General features: G+C 43.1%; 2 protein-coding genes across 2 annotated transcripts; both read right to left on the bottom strand.

The window, feature by feature from the left end:
* Positions 1–3554: 3554 nt before the first annotated feature.
* On the bottom strand, positions 3555–8856 carry LOC117144670 (scoloptoxin SSD552). The gene is made up of 4 exons (XM_033309990.1): positions 8772–8856; positions 5558–5758; positions 4732–4990; positions 3555–4594 (listed from the first exon to the last, which is right to left on the bottom strand). The coding sequence occupies exons 1-4, from the start codon at positions 8854–8856 to the stop codon at positions 3961–3963; spliced, it is 1179 nt and encodes a 392-aa protein (XP_033165881.1). The 3' UTR covers positions 3555–3960.
* Positions 8857–14308: 5452 nt separating this feature from the next.
* LOC117143963 (chaperone protein DnaJ 2) lies at positions 14309–15251 on the bottom strand. The gene has a single exon (XM_033308896.1). The coding sequence runs from the start codon at positions 15125–15127 to the stop codon at positions 14399–14401; it is 729 nt and encodes a 242-aa protein (XP_033164787.1). The 5' UTR covers positions 15128–15251; the 3' UTR covers positions 14309–14398.
* Between the last annotated feature and the right edge of the window lie 1907 nt (positions 15252–17158).

Genomic DNA, 17158 nt, shown 5'->3' with positions numbered 1-17158 from the left:
ACGCGTAAAGTTGAACAAAACCAAACCTTATTCCCAGCAGTTCTTCCTGGAAATTTTGTATATTTATTTACCTTCTTTCTTTGTTGCTGCCATGTGCCTTGTGTTCCCGAAAATATGCAAATTCATGCAGGATTTTTACAGCACTGCGTGGACCGCACAAAAACTTCCCACTCATGTGGAGCACATTTCTCGGAACCAGGGCCTTGGTCAAAAGCGAAATTTGATGACTTCCATCGAATCCGAAGGCGAGTGCCATAGATGGCCTGACATTTGTCAAAAGTCAAGGGCATGAAAGCGAAAGGATTTAACATTTACACAAATGCATGAACTTGCTCTAGTCCTTTGTGAAAATAACACTCAACATTTGCCTGTCTAAAAATGGAAATTCTTTGGTGCCATTCATCAGGTGTTGGGTTAATGGGCCTACGAAAATCTGAAAGTCGCACTGCAAAAAATGAATCAATTTTTTTTAATTTGCGTACGTTTTTTCCTTCAACTGGTTTACGTTTTTTCCTTTCAATTGGCTTAAGTGGTTTGAATTATTTGCATGATGCAATTTACGGAGGCAGGAACACATGGGAAATGATTTACTATTCTGGCCCAGCCGCAGATTCCACGTGATTTTTAACGACTGTAGCAGAGATCGTCCCACAAGGTCCTGGGCGTAATTAAGGAGTGGGTGCAGGACTCCCCCAACCATGGTCAGTTGGATGGGAAAACGGCGCTTAGCCACCGCAGACGTTCATAAATAAAGGAGCAACTCTATCACACGCTTCGTCTGCGCGAGCTTTGCTCTTTTGATTCTATTTCCCGGATACGGATACGGGGTTTTTCGGTAATTTCCAGCTTATGCTGGCCTTCTTTTTCCATTTCATGGCCAACTGCGTTGCGGCATGCAAAACTCCACTACCGACTGCATAACGAGTACAAATACCAATGTCGATGAGAATGGGGAATGGAAATGGATATGCGAATAGAGATGGAGATGAAAGTGGAGCTGGGAATGTGTATGGAGCTGGAATAATCGAGGAGGGGCAAGCTGTGGGGCCATGGAGACGGAGAGTTGGCCACCAATAATACTCGGAAAATGCTTTTTCGGTTTGATTTCGCTTTCCTCTCGTTGGCCATTCATGAGTTTTCATTTCATTTTCGCTTATTGCTTACATTTTGCATTTGCGTTGTTCTGTTGCCGGGTTTCCCATTTCTAATTTTGTATTTTCTGTTTTCGGGGATGAGTTCGGGATGTGTGAGGATTTCTCTTTCACAACAAAATAGTTTTGGTTTTCCCGCCTGCACTTGGCCCCAATGGAGATAAGTGGTGGGAAGTGGTTCATGGCGTTGGGTGAGCAGATTTTCCGAGGTGCGAGTGTGTGGGTGCGGGATCTTTGCATGTAAAATAAAAGCTTTGCTGAAATTGAAAAACTTTTCCAATATGTGCTTTTTCTTGCTTTCGTTACCCATTTTATTATTGCATTATATTCGTATGGGATGCAGCTTTGTGGATATTTTTATTGTTTCATTTCAGTGGCTCCATGCGGGCGGTGCAATGGGGGCGTGGCTTTTATGATATGCAGCTGCACACCTAATCCCCTTTCTAAATTGAAAGTCAGCATTTTCGCCAATCCTGCCAAGTCAGGTGAGACGTTTGCAAATTGAAAATAAAGTTCTGCATGTCACCGAAATGAAAGAGTTAAGTAAAATTAAAGAAACGGAAAATGGAAAATGCCGTTTGCCTGCTGAAATCCGATAATGGCACAGTTTTAATGGCTACTTTTTGCAAGCGGTGTCAAATGCTTGCCAAAGTTTTCCGCTAATTATCGCAGAAGGCAAGGATATAATCCCACTCCATTTCCTTTTTGGCGACCATCAAAAATGACACTTGGCAGCGGAAAGAGCCCACATTGCGGATAAACAAAGGAAGCAACAAAAAAAAACGAGGGCCGCATAAAGGGTACGAAAATTAAGGGAAATAAAATTAATGCGTGGAAATTCATAAGCCCCGGACGTTTTTCTGGACGAAGCGAGTTGGCAATTTGAGGCACATTAAGCGACTTAATTACATGCGGCCATTTAATTTTATTTTTCTTGGCCATGGAAATGGCCTGGGAAATGGCTTTTGCACGCATTTAACTCGCAGATTGCACTTCCGCTGCAGTGACAGCTGCATCAAATTGACGTTTGTATAAAATGCCATAAATCAGCCCGGACAAGCGCGAAGTCCTTCCACCAGCTGCGGGTCAAGTTTCGAGCCATTATACTATATACGGATACAGATTCCGGTCCAGATTCAGAATCAGGACATCTTCTTGGCCTGACAGCAGAAAAAAGGACACTGCCGGCCTCTCCGGCCTTGCGTCATATTTAAATGTATGACTGCGTATAAATAAAAAGTTGTCCTGCCGAGGACTCTGTCAGTTAATTTCACGCTGCCAGGATCTGTGCGTATGGCCGGGATGATGAAGTGCGTCTGCCCACGAAGAGGCATTACATAAGTGCACAGTAAATAATTTAAAGACATTTGTTTCATCTATTTGTGCAATATAGTTTATATATATTTCTATTATATATAGCTTAGATAAGTATTATTTTCACTTGTTTCACTTATATTTTATTTTTTTAAGGAACACAGCAATGTTTCGTACATCCCAGAGCAATATAAATAAAGCATATTGTCACATAGAGACCCGGAATTACTGCAACTTCAACCCTTTGGCATATGCGTATATTTCGTATATATTTTACGACTGTCATAGGGGCGCCCCAACAACAATTGACAGTCATATTTGCCTATCTTAATTCCTTGTCACAAACGAAATTGGCACTTTCGGCATGAGTGTGTTAGTGTGGGTGGGTGTGTGTTGGAGTTGTACTTTGGGGACAGCTAACTGGCTGATAAACGGAACAATTAAAACCGGAAATAAAGTCACCACATGCGGTGAAAATCGCCACAATTCTGAGGGAGGTTATCGCCGAAGAACTTTTTCGTTACGAAAAGGAAGGAAAAATGGACTGCTATCTGGGGGAAACTTTCTGCTGTGCAGGCGAACAAAGTGGGTGACTGGGTGGCTCGGCGAGAGACACCTGGACGACCTTGAGCAGGTGCAAGGTTCCCAAAATTCTGCGCAGCACTCACTCGAACAACCACACACACACACATAAACACAGCAAGCCAAATTGGCCAAAAACCCTTGAACTCGATACATTTCCCATTTCAGCTCATTAGCTCATTGTTGCTTTGCTCTTTTCATATCCGGCTTTAATTTGAGTTGGCATTGTTGCATTTAACGCATTAGCCAGAAGGGGGTTACCGTTTCCCCTCAATTTCGTGAATTTTCCTAAGTAGCATCTCTTCAATTCAGCGAAATTTCCAAACTAATACGCTTGCGCTCTCTTAGCCTTTGCTCTTAACTGATTTATAATCAAGAGCAAGTTCTCTTCTTTTCGAAAATAAAGTTAGAGTGCAAAATCAGCGAGGCTTTGTCAGTTGGCTTTACACGAATTCAAGCAGCTTTTGTCAAATACCGCCTAGAGCCCGAAATAAAACAAAGTCCAGCTTTAATTTACAAATCAATATTCTTGTTTTATTGAACACAATACTACAACTAGCTGATCGATGTTGAATGCCGATTGGTTGTTTTTAACAGGATGACAGTTTTGGTGGGTGGCAAACATTTGATACAAATATTCGTCTGTGGCATGAATTGTCCGCCGCCAGCACTTCTTCTATGTTCTGGCCTCAACAAGCCGGAATTCCAAAGAAGGGAAACTACTTCAGCTCATATGGCAAATTGTTGGGGTATTTAAATAGGATTTGCTAGGGGTTTCGCGACGATGGACAGAGGGTGTTAAAGATGACGATGGATCCTGGTGGTTGGCTAATGGCACTACACAGTAGCTATTAATGGCCTAATACATTGAGCGGCATTTTAGATTGGCAAATGGATTGGCAAGACTTATAGCTCAACCACGCCAGGTTAGAAGGCTCCATCCACGACTGGGCTTCTTGGTGCTCGAGGGCTCTGGCTGCTGCTGTTGCTGATCCTGCTCCTGTTCCTTCTGCTGCTGCTGCTGATCCTGCCTCTGCTGATTCTGCTCTATATAGGTGCGTAGTATGGTATGCTTGTGTACGGACTTCTCGAACTCGGCCGCACTTGGCCGATACGCCTCGAGCTTGTGTTGATAGCGCCCTGCCGACTGCGATGGGTCCGTGGTGTAGGCGTGGCTGCCGCCCCTCGAGGCGCTGCCAAACGAACTGCCGCCGAAGGACGACGCTGATGGTACCGCTGCCTGTGGGTTGAACGGGGAGGGATTTGGATTGATGGTTTGGACGGGCTTGGGTCTTGGTTGGTTATAGCTGAACTGGCTCTTGTTAATGTTGTTAGTCGGCGGATTGTTATTGGCGGTTTGACTGGAAGGGCTGCTGTTGTAGCCGTACTCATACGTTTCAATTGTGTTCGCTCCGTAAACGCTGTTGGCCGCTGGCGAGGATCCGGGAGCGGCGCAGAGTCCTTGGTAGCGGGACGAGGGCTTCATGCCGTATGTGGAGCACGATGGCTTTCCAACCTCATAGGGATTGTATCCCACCACATTGCCACTGCAAGAAGGAGGAGAAAAAATCATTAGATCCTGCTATAAATATTTAACAATAGAAGAGTCAAAGGGACTTGAGAAATGATGTTAACATTTGTAATAGCATATTATGTTGTATTTTGTAACATCTATTAAACTTACCCAGGCCCATAATTGCAGACGTAGAGCTTGTTGTACTTGCTGGTATCCTTATACTCCGCATATCCACAGCCCACCAAGCTGGTCTCACCCCAAACCAGTTGGGAATAGTGTCCAGTTTTGGGGGACCAGGCGTCTCCAAAGGAGTACTTCTGCACCTCGTTAAACCAACTCTGGATGCGAGAGGGGAAATCACCGTCATCGGCGTCCAAGGGCGCCGTACTCCAGATGATGGCCAGATTTTGGCCCATCGTAAAGCGATCTGTTAATAGATTGATGTCGCATATTAGACTTCATTTGGTTAAATATTGGGTGGTGGAATATAACATTTTGGGGATGCAGGTGCAGTGGCTGATAGTGCCAAGTTAGTCTTAGTGTTTTAGAAGCTCTTCGTGCAGGCAGAAAATGGAAAATATGATCTTAAAAAATAGTTACATTTGGGTGGCCTTTAAAGAATTATTATTAATTGGGAAAACATATTTACACAAGGGGTTTATAAGATTAATGATTATAAAATATTGTAACCAAGCACAAATCAAGTCCATATGAGTCATTTTCTGAAACAAAGCTCTCAAAAATGTGTTTCCAGGTGATTGATTGATGAAATTCGTTTAAGTGGCAGTGAAAGGTGCCGTAGAAGATTTGAATATATATTAGACTTTGGATTTGATACACTCTCTAAAAATAACGATGTTTAATCAAGGAAATTCAGACTCTAAAGGTTTAATGACCACCCCCATTAGCCAATTAGAAAGAACGCGCCACATGCATTGCGCTGATGGACTCCAAATCCTTGGTTCACGTGTGGGTATGAATCGGAATAACTTACTTATTGTGCGGTGCGGATCGTGACGGAACTGGCAGTTGTCAGCCCATTTCTGGGCTCTGGCGGCCAGCTCGTCGTCCCAGACGATCTCCCGCATATTCTCGGCACCCGGCTGGCCCGGATAGCGTCCCGTGGCCACGATCTGCCGGAGGCGATTGTGCTCCTGCAAGATGATTGATCTCTCTTCCGCCGTGATGCCCGATGCTGAAATGATTAGGTCGAGATTTGCATAAATTAAAAAGAGTCTCCAAAAGATGGTGAATTAATTGGGGAATATGTATGAGCCACGCAGCTGGAGAATTTTATCATTTCTATTTTTATTTGCATTAAAATGCTTGCTTTTTTCGAATATTGCTTCGGGCTGGTGTTTCTCCTTTGACATGGAGATGGAAACGGACACCAACAACAAGTGTCTACCCAAGGGAGCCGGTTTCTAGCGAGCTAATATTTGTCGAAATCTCAGTGTCTATGGCTCTGCCTCACGGAAACCCCAAGTGGGGCTACGCATTTTTATTGGTCTTTGCTTTACATATATTTTAATTATTTACCCGGCTACACAATATTCCACACTTGCGTGTGCTCCAAATTGTCGGCGATTAGTGTTTTATGTAACCAGCCGGTTGGGCGAATCACAAGACATCTGTGTCACTTTCCTAAAGCGTTTAGCTCCCCAAAGTCAACCGGTTTGTTTCGATAAGTTTTGGCCATTAAAATGGAACACAGAACAAAACGAATTGGAATAAAAAAATCAAATGAAATGCAAAATGCCAGCGGCGCGTGCTGCTCAAAGGCGTCAATTAGCCAAATTCGATTCGAATTTATCCCAAAATCATGGTCCTATGACGCCTGACTCACGAGTGGTTAATTTGAAGTGTGTCAGCCAATCAGTTACGAAAAGTGGTCGCAGTTTAAGCCGAATTGCCCCGGGGTGTTAATTACTCCGAGATCGGGTCGAAACAGTAAAAAGGAGCTGAGACGGAAGTGGATCCTTGGGGAGTGCCCCATTTCATTTAAATAATTACGCGCGCTTAATAATTTTTAATAATTATAATAATGGAGCAGGCGATGGGCGCTGATTGCCCAGCGCGACGTGATAGCATTTAAGCCAGGCTTCCAACTTGACCATGGCTTTTGCCGGCCGGTCAAGTGCCGGGACGTGTCTGTCGGAATCAGATTTAAAGTCAGACAACTTGACGCGCCCCAAGTTGATCGTCGCTGGGTAAATAAATTGGCAGCTTCGCCAACGGTCTGGCACAAATATATGGGTCTAGATGTCAATACTGAAGCAGCGGCGGCGGGGCCAAACAAAAACCGAGAATACTAAACACGGCGTTTGCCTCGACTTAATCTTAAAACATATGCTGCTCAAGGCTGGGACTAAAAATAGCACATGAGCCATCGATCAGAATGGAATAGCTAAAGCTCAAAAGCCCAGAGACCAACCGCAGCTGTCAAATTATGCTACATTTGTATCAATACGAAAACCGGTAGGCGAAAGCCAAAAATCAGGCCCAGAGCTGTGTGTTTAAGTCGGCAGCGTACATCAATCATCCGGCAAAGCCTTACATTTCCCTCGTGTTCTGTATCGATGCTGCGGTTGATGCAATCCAGCAGGCGCTATGCAAATTCGTGAACTACCTTCGCTGACAAATTGCACATAAAGCTGTCGATCAGTTTCCGCTTGCGCACAAAACAAACCGCTGAGATAATGTTGACAACGGAACGTCAACAGCTCGCTCGAAACGAAACGAAAGACTCAAGCAACGAACTTGCTCGTTGGCAGTCTGACCGCTCAGCCAAATGCCGACAATATGTTAACAAGTGCTTAACTGCACCGCATCTTGGCCAGGCGTTGACTTCACCTTGAACAAAACAGAAAAAACTACAACAAAGTACTGGGAGTAGAGTGCCCAACGGAAGGGGGCTAAGTGGCAAGGACTACAAGACGTTGAAAAATAACCGACGCATTTAGCGCGAGTTAATTTTCATAGTTATGCTTTATGTTTCGTTTCATTTTCATTTATCATTTACTGATTATCACTACAACTAGCCTTGTGCCCAACATATTTAATTACATTATTAGCACGACGCTCTTTTGATTGATGCCGCAGCAAAATGGTGCGGCTTAACAGCCATGATACCTGTGACATGCGATTAAATTGGAGTGCCGGTCCCCTCCAAAGGAAACACACCATTTAATCGAGCTGATATCGAAGACAAGACATAAAAGCAATCATCAATCAGCAACGCACACGCGCACTATAAAAATCTCTTTGTTTTCATTTCGCTTTTTTATGGCAAATTGCGATTTTTTGGTGTTTAAGCGCCGCGTGTGCAGAACAAAGAACATTAAAGCGTTCGGTATTTCTATTTCTATCCGAAACTCATAAGCGTGGCCAAGATCAGCTCAATGACCCATTAAAAATCGAGTGATTTGTATAATTTTGCCAGCGCATTTGTGACGCCTGGGTAACTTAATTTGTTTACAAATTTCGACTTGGCGCCGCGGTGGGGCAATTAAAAAGCCAAACTCAGTTCAATGAGCTCCTTTTGCATGCCTGATTATTAGGCGCCACTAATCGAGTTCAAGGGTTCTACGAGGCTCCTGCTCTGATCTCATTGAATTTTAAGGGGATTTCGGTTTTAAGTTGAGTGGCCTTTTGGCTGTATGAGCGGCTGACAGTTGATAGGTCAGCCACCTAAAATAATTTTAATTCGTTTGGGCACTGGCAAATATTATATAAATTATATAAACCAGATATTTTTCAACCGGTTCCCATCCCGCTCGACGCTTAAGTAATATTTCGCCTGTATTTGTTGCTTTTCTAAACTATTTATTATGCAATATACACACTGTTTAAAACTGGAAAATTAAGAAAGGTGACTCGCATGTGCCAATCCGAGTCTATTTTTGGTGGGACCGGCCAAACTGGCAAATTAAGAGGCATTTACATATTGCCCAATATATTCTCGAGCTACCCTCGCTGAAATAAGCGAGCGCAGTTTAAACAGAATATTTTTTACTGGCAAATATTTGCACTTCACTGTGTTCATTCACACACCAAATAGCTGAAACGTGTGTCCAAAATGAACTAGAAAAAACTCAATAACCATGCTAGACATGCCCTGAAATTCTATTTTCTATAGAAACACCCAAAATTCCTGAGGCGCATACAGATTTTTTGGGACCTTGGCGTGATTTTCTTGAATAACTTACCAATTATCTTTCCATTGCAGGCGAATGCCACTCCACAGGAGATGATCATGATGGTGGTTAGTAATAGCGCACTTGGCTGCATCATTTTGGTTATGTAAAATTGGGTTTTGAACAACACGTTGATTTCTTTTTTTTTATTGATTTAAGCACTTTGTTAATTTTTCAAATATAACCTTTTCATAAATGACAGAGTTATATTTGGTATTCCATACACTATAGCTTTGCAATTTTGCTAGGATTTTTTGTATCACAATTTTGAACGGTGGGCGTGGTGGATAAAATGTGGAAAACCGAAAAAAAGAGCGCCACGAAAAAAAGCCGACGACTCCAACTCCACTCTCGTGTACGTGCAGCTAGACTTGAAGGCGTCGCCTGTTTGATTAACCGCTCGGCGGCGCCAACGTTTTTATACCGCCGATCGCCGGCAGCGGCAGCGGCAGAAGCGGCAGCAACAGGTAAAGAAGCTACCGATCGCCCAGCGGAATCCGAATCGGAATCCCCAGGCCAGAAAAGTGAGCAAGGCGAGAGAGCGACGAAAATAACGCTGCGCAGTCGCAGTTACGCGCCAGCAACTTGTTGCCAACGCACCAGCAACATGCTGCTTCGGATGCGACTGTTAGTAAGATACAATACTCAGTTTTGTGTTTTTTTTAGCCGGCGTAATTGAAGATTGAACTTTATATTAATCATCCTGCTGGTTCGGCAACAATCACTCGCCTTCGCCGGGGGCGTGGCAGCTGGCCGGGTCGCTGGGAAAACTGCGAAACCCGCGAAAGCGACGAGCAGGTGCCCTGCGGGCAGGCAGTCGAAGCTTCGATCATTTCGCGTATCATTAAAAACCAATAAAAACACCCAATTAAATGCACAGTCGCCGCGCACAAGAACAAATGCCACTTGATCCTTTCACCATCAACGCTAGTGGGGCAGTCATGTCTGTATGTGCGAGTATCTGTATCTGTGTGTCTGCCCATTGAACTGACCCTGTTCGCTTTTGCTCCGCGCATTTCCGCTTCGCGCTGGCCGGCTTCTTGCCAAAATAATTACGCGTACAAAGCCATTAACAAGTACAAACGATTGCGCCGGTCCAGAATCGCAGAGCAGAGCCTTTTTTTTAAACCAAAGGAGCCCTATTCATGCACTGAGAAAAATGAGAGCGCGGGTTTATTTGAACAAAAATTAGGAAACAGAGTATGTTATGGTTGAAACTGTACGCAGGTTTTCGCATTGATATATTTATTTTACAATATATATACAACTTTTAAGCACACATGATTATTAAACTGTTTAAGGTGCAAAATAAAGTCATAAGGTAATTATGATCGCTGTTTTTCCAAGTGTTGCCACTGTTAACTGGTTCTCTTTATTTCACCTCGTTTTAGTGCCGCCGATGCCGCTGACCATGTTGATGCCACACATGACGTTTTGGGTGAGGGTCCCAGTCTCAGTCTCCGACTCGGGCTGGGAATCGGACTCGGATTCGACCTCCTTCCCATTCCCAGATTCGAGCCCAATCCCAGTGGCAGTTGCTGTTGCCAATCCCAGGGACCAGCGACTGGCGATCGGTGATCGGAGATCGCAGAACGGAGGATGGGGCACCGGGAGTGACGTCTTCGCTGCGCTGCTGATTTATTTTATTTCGCGAAAACTACATAAATATCAAAAATTATGCTCTACAGAAATATGAAATAAACATATGCCCGATACGTGTTCTTTGATGTACCTCGTCGCTGTTGCTGTTGCTCCCCAGGTTGTCGATGTTTTTGTCTCGCGGCTAGTTTACATTTCCTACTCGAGTGTGATGTGTGATCATATTTGTGCTGGTACAATACCCATGCAGCGCCGAGATTTAAGATTTAAGCAAACATTATTGGCCTTCGATTGTCGATTCTCGCCGGTCGGTGTTTGCATTTCAATAAACCTGCGTGAATCTGTCCGATCTGTCTGCGTATGTACGTACGTACATCCAATATGTATGTAGGCACAATCGTGCATGTTAAGCGAAGTAAAAAATTCCCAACACCTCATTTAACTCAATTTAACAGCACTTGGCATCATCCGGCGGTTATCGTTGTAGCTCTTTTTCAGATTCCGTAGTTCTTCCTTCGATTTGCCTTTGTGTATAGTTTTATGACTCAATTTAATGTCTTTCCTGCGTTGCGCGTGTGCTGTCCATTTGGACATCGGCTGCCACCCACTGGACCAACATGTTTCATTCCTCCATTGTATGTATCTTTCCTTTCAGCCACTCAAGCCACTTCACAAGTCGGAAGCGGTCAGTACTTTCCGCTGAAATCCTGACGGTTGCATATTAATTTTTATAAAGTCATCGCTTCGGCGTAAGTGACTCAGGCGACCCAGTTGTTTTTAATCGATGCGAGGAAAGTGAATCGTTCACTGATTCATGCCGATGGAGAAATATCACTGGATTTCAGCAAATAAATGCCGTTATGGGATTACTAAGGGGCATTAACTTGAGAGATTCATACTAAAAATCTGGTAATTGATCAATTTCAATAAATATAGCCAAAAAGCAATATTAATTAGAAGATTCTCACAAATTAGAGGCCATTATGCCAATTTTATGGAACTGTGCAAGATGATTGGGAGTGACAAAAACAATTTAAAGTAGATAATGTTTATAGCAATCCAAAAATAGTCACCCATTTAATGGCTCAAAGAAGAAACGGGTTTCGCCGCATGCAAAGTATACATGCTATTTCTATATTTTAAACTACTAGATAAAGAAATTAAAACAAGACACGGGTGAATTCAGAATAAGTGGCTGTCTAAATTTAGCTAATGAATATGCAACAGCAACTACTCCACATCGGCTAGAAAGTCAGAGGGCCGTCAATAAGGTCATCAGCCATGTCATCGCGAATCGGGTGTGCTGTTAACATGGCTTTTCCATTCGGTGATATAGCGAGCGAAGGTTGCTGATAATTTCTCTAATCAGTCACTTGTTTATCGCGGAGATCGCCTTGCGGAACCACTCGTCTCTCGGCTGGCGAATATGATTGCCAATTGACATTTGCTCATAACTATACAGATTCCGCCCCTGAAACTGCCATTGAGGCTGATATCGTTATTATTATTTCATGTTGATTGTTGTTGATGCGCCACTTGGCAATGCAGGTGTCAAGTGTCATCAACGCATCCTCGTCGTGGAGGTGCAATCGCTTCCGCTGCCATAAATCTTCCCCAGCTTGACTGATGATCAACATTTTCTTAGGCAAAACAAACAATAATTAATAAGGAATACATTTGGGGCAGGCCCGGAGGCAGAGATAAATGACGGTTCGCCAACTGATCCGGGTGATAAGTCAAAAACACAACTTTATTCAGAGCAACTCGGATAGGGATGCTTAGCCCCTGATTTTTTGTTCACTTACCCCACACACAGGTGTGACAAAACATTTATATACTAGATTAGTTTTTTTCCAGCCCATCGGGGACAACGACTATTATTAAAATATAATTAATTGCAATTGAAAGCCGTCTGCCAGGCAGTCTGGCTGACAGACGCATAATTAAAATGTCATACCGGTTGAGTTCACAATGAAGCTGTGAACGGCGAAAGCTCCATTAACAAATTACGGAATCGGAATCGAAATCAAAATCGGACTCGGAATGATAATGGTAATGCGAGCTGATCCATCATTTTGTTGTTTTTGGCCAAGAAAAATAATAAAACAGGGAAAATAAGTCAATAAGCCATGAGCAACACGTGTATGAATGAATGAACTAGCCGGTGTCGTAAAACCATAAACAATTTTCGTTAGAGAAACGTTTTCATTCTTATGCTAAATCGATTCATATGCTGATCAATCTGCGCTTGTGGTTCTTTCTTATTTTTATGTTTTACTTTTTTTTTTTTTTGAACTTGTGCCGCAGAAGTTGATGAGGGTTTTTGACGGTGTGGGGGGAGCAGGGATCTGGGGAACTGGGATATATGCGCACACACCTTCATTAATTCGCTTTGGTAGCCAGCGTTTTTTCATTAAAAAGCCGTCAGCGTACAATAAATTTTGACCATTTTTTGTGATCTGGTGATTTTTTTCACTTTGCGCCTGCTGAGCCGATTTCGCCCCGTCTTTTTATAGGCTTCATTATGGGTCCGATCGCTGTATGTATTTATTTTGCGCAGCCAGGCGACAGAACATAATTTTAACGCTCTTTATCGCGCCGCTCCGCTGCGCATGCGCGCCATTCGACACTCGGTGCGAATATTGATTTATGCATTGGTTTTTTGTTTATTTGCGATCGCAGAATTGGAAATTCAAAATTCGCATTGGTGGCTGTTTAACTATATCAGCGCATTTGATCTCTCTCTCGCCCCTGCTGCCTTTGACATTCGATGAATTCATAAGAGCGACACGACAACTTAATCAAAGCTAAGCACCGATCATAATTTATCAATTTCTGTCAGGCGGAAAAAAAGGCAAAACAAGCGGAAAGACAGGGGAATACAATACTCAAATTAACAAAACTATTATTGCTGCTTGACTAACGGTGGCACCGTTGGCGGAGCCATTGGTGGTCCGGCGATTCTAACAAGCCCGGAATATACATACATATCTGCCACTGATTGGAGACCCGACTTATGTGAGAGCCGCCACTGGCTCGCCTTGAGAGTTTCGGCTGCCACTGTACGTTCCATTTAATGGCATCATAATAGAACATACTTAAGCCAAACGTATCTATTATCTGGGGATCGTCTGCCCGCCGTTTCAGAAAAGGTCAAAGCGCGGAAGTTCAGCGAAACCCGAACGGGATCGCGATGAATAGATCGGCATCAGATATAATCCGAGTGTGAGAGGTTCTTGGACCCGAATTACACTGTGAGAAATGCGTATGGTATGCAAAGCATTAAAGTTTGCAAGGCATGCATTGTACAACATACAACAAAAGTTTTTTTTTTTATTTATATTTAGTAGTTTTAAAAACTAAAAGTTTATTTTAAAATCTTTCTTTTTACTAGTTTCTTAGTGATTGCAAATAGTTTTTCGGCAGAGCAGGGGAAGTACGGAAGTCTTGCGATGTTTACGCCAATGTTATGAAAGGTTTAATCTGATTAAACTTAACCTGTTCAAAAAACTCATTTAAGTCACCAAAAAATTCTAATGACCATAATAAATTTTGATCCTATCTTTAAACATTTGAACATGGTCGTTAAAAGAACTAAGAAAACAGCTTAAACGTCAGGAATATTTTTCCATACGTCACTGATGAACCAAGCTTGAAAACTTTTACCGAATCATCCACGTCATTAAAGTTCCTAATTACGAACTCGTTTGAATAACCATAATTCAGAAAATCTTTAACGTCATCACAGTTTCCAAGTACCCCTTTTCCTAGGGTAGGATGAAAAGCAAAAGCGCTAAATTTCATAATTCTTAATTAGCTTGGAAACTGAACTAGAAGTCGTGAGTCGCGAGAAACTCGTTTGTACAATCCGATCGGTTATGCTGGAATGACAAATTATGCATAATCAGCCTGCCAGACTAAGATGTAGTTTCACAGAGAGATTCACACAATTAACGAACAGATTTATATATTTTTCTTTCAAACGAGACCAGGGAGTACAACAAAAGCAAAGATGTATGCATATGGATGAGGTAGTAAAACTATGCAGATGGATGGATTGGATGAGTTATTGTTGAGGCCTCCAGATCCTTTTCGCTTAGCAAGATTTTAATATCCTTCTCTACAAATGATTGCTTTTGGAATCTACTGATCACGTCCAATAGAACCAGTCCACCCACCAAACAGAATCCGGCTACGAATAGGTAGAAAATAGGACTATTCGGAAAGGAGTACTCATCATGCCACGATCCCCTATGCCCCTCCCGCTTGAGGTCGACCAAGGTCATTGGCAGCCATTTGTTTACTACCTTTCCCCTGAAGATGGTGGACTTTACGCCACCAAATCGCCGGGAACCTCTACCCATCTGCTTGCTCCGGACAGCGGACTGATACTGTGACCAAACCGTATAGACTCGTCTGCCGGTAAACGTGGACTCTTGCGGAGATTTGTTTTGGTTTTGCATCCGGAGTCTGGAGTCGTAGATCTGACGAGAGTTTACCCGATGGAGCGTCTGATAGGCCTCACAGATCTTCATGAAGACCTCTGAGTCCCTGGTCTGACTATTTGAATCCGGATGGTACTTCTTGGACAACTCGATGAAGGCCCGCCTAATCTCCCGGTCGCTGGAGCCCACGGGCACGTTCAGCACCTGGTAGTGGTTCTCGACGCGGAGCTGCGACATCGGTTGGCTCTGGTACGTGAATCTGGATCCGAAGGTGGCCAGGCAGCGCACCGGTTGGCCAGCTCCGGTCTGGATGGTCCTCAACATTCACGTAAATTTTGCGGGTCCCAAATCGTAAATGAGAAATTTTTAAAACTCTCGTTCTCGCATGAAAAAAAATAACAATGTATTCGGGTTAAAAATTTATTTGACTGTTCAACAGCTGCCAACCGATCTGATCAGGCTGTGTAGCGAGTATTGAATGAATAGAGCTATTAAATTAAGCTAAAACTATCTTAAGGACGAACAAAAAATTTTATGATCATGCATAAGTAACATGCATAATACACCACCATCGAGAAGGATTAAGCAACATGATTGTTAAGTTATTTTAGAAAATTTCTTTAATTATCTGTACGATTAGTGAGTTGAAGACCATGCAAATTTGGAATGCCAAAACCAAAAACTGAGTCAGCGTCTTAAATATCCCATATTTGGCAAACTACTATACTAACGGCCGAGATCGATAAAAGATCGACCCTGGGCTATATAAGCGACCCCATGGCCATTTCTGTAAACAGACACACAATTGTGGTATGATTTGTGGGCCATTATCTGTCTCTCCTGACCTTCCGGAAGTGCCAACGAACTTGGCAATGAATCTTCCACGCCTGTAGCGACGCGTGTACCCTGGATTTGGCCAAGTTGATAACCCGATATGCTATGTTACACAGCCAAGTTAAATATTTGGCACGTGTGGGTGGTGTTTTCGAGGCAAGTGGGTCATTTCTCTCGGCTCCGGAGACATAAACAATTCCATTGAACTTGGTTTTCACACACTGCGTCAGCGTTTGGGCTTTAGATTACGTCGAAGGTGGCTAAAAATATTTGCACAAGACATTACTATAATTGTTTTTGATGGCGCATTATACGCAGCTTGACAATTTCCATCGAATCACAATGTTTGCCCAGCGAGTCATTCATTCACCTGCGAATTAGTGTGCCCATAAACGATCTTAAAAATAGAGATGCTGCCGTTTATTTATTACCCGATGAAAAGCACCATGAAAGAATAATGTCTTTGAATTAGAAGAAATTTTGTCATATCACATGCATATGTATGTATAGAACACCATTAGAAAAAACTTCCAAATATTATGTTATTACACATTTTCATTTAGCAATATGACTTGTTTTAAATGACGAATGGTAAAAAATAAATTAAAGTAATTTAAAACAACCCTGATTTACGATGCGATTTACGATATGATTTTCAGATATTAGTTTCAATTTGTAGTCTCTTGTTCTTGTATTTATAATAAATAATGGGTTAAGTCCGAAACCTAACCTTTCTTCATGAGAGTACTTCCCCGCCCCGTTAGACCGTTCCGTTCCAGTCCTCAGACTTGACATCGGTTGTAGGAACCGCCTGCTAATTGGTTTCAGTTGGACGGACCGTGCCCAAACACCTTCTTTTAGTCGCAGGAACAGTGGCCTCGAGGCGGCGAGTTCCCAAAACATATCGCGAAAAGCTGTGAACAATTAATTGGAATTGATTAGGCCGCCGGTCCGGTTGTGGATGGGCAGGTCATTAGCGATTGGCGACTTTAAATGATTCCAGGTCGCCGGAATCCCCTTCTATTTCTAGTAGACCGAAGGGCTTGACCATTAATATAATCGCTTGTGCGTCACTGTGCAGTTGGGTTGGGAGCGCTATTTTTTTATGTTTTTGGCAGCATCATTTGGCCACAGCCCATATATGTTAATTGACACTACCAATTTGCTTCGGCAGCGGACCATCTAGCCACGTTTCCGTCGAAATCTCCATAGCCAAACGCAGTTTGCCGGCGAAAGCCTGTCCAGGCGACCAAATGCAAAACGATAATTGGAAACAGGTTCTGTTTCTATTGAAGAATTAGCTGGCCCATCCCCGAACCCATCCCCACTGAAAACGCCGAGCTGAAGATTTACGACAAGTGGTGACTGGTTGTCTCCGCCGTGCGCTGGCTCATTTATCTGGCCAATATACATATGTATATGTGTTACCTATGTTTGTATATATAGAGTGCGCCTTTCATCCCGACTTATTATGACGGGCCAAGAGTTTTTCATTGGAGCATCTGATAGCCAGTTAACGAG

Source organism: Drosophila mauritiana, chromosome 3R (genome assembly GCF_004382145.1).
Source record: "Drosophila mauritiana strain mau12 chromosome 3R, ASM438214v1, whole genome shotgun sequence".
Classification (NCBI taxonomy): Eukaryota; Metazoa; Arthropoda; class Insecta; order Diptera; family Drosophilidae; genus Drosophila; species Drosophila mauritiana.
This window is presented reverse-complemented; position numbering and strand designations above follow the sequence as displayed.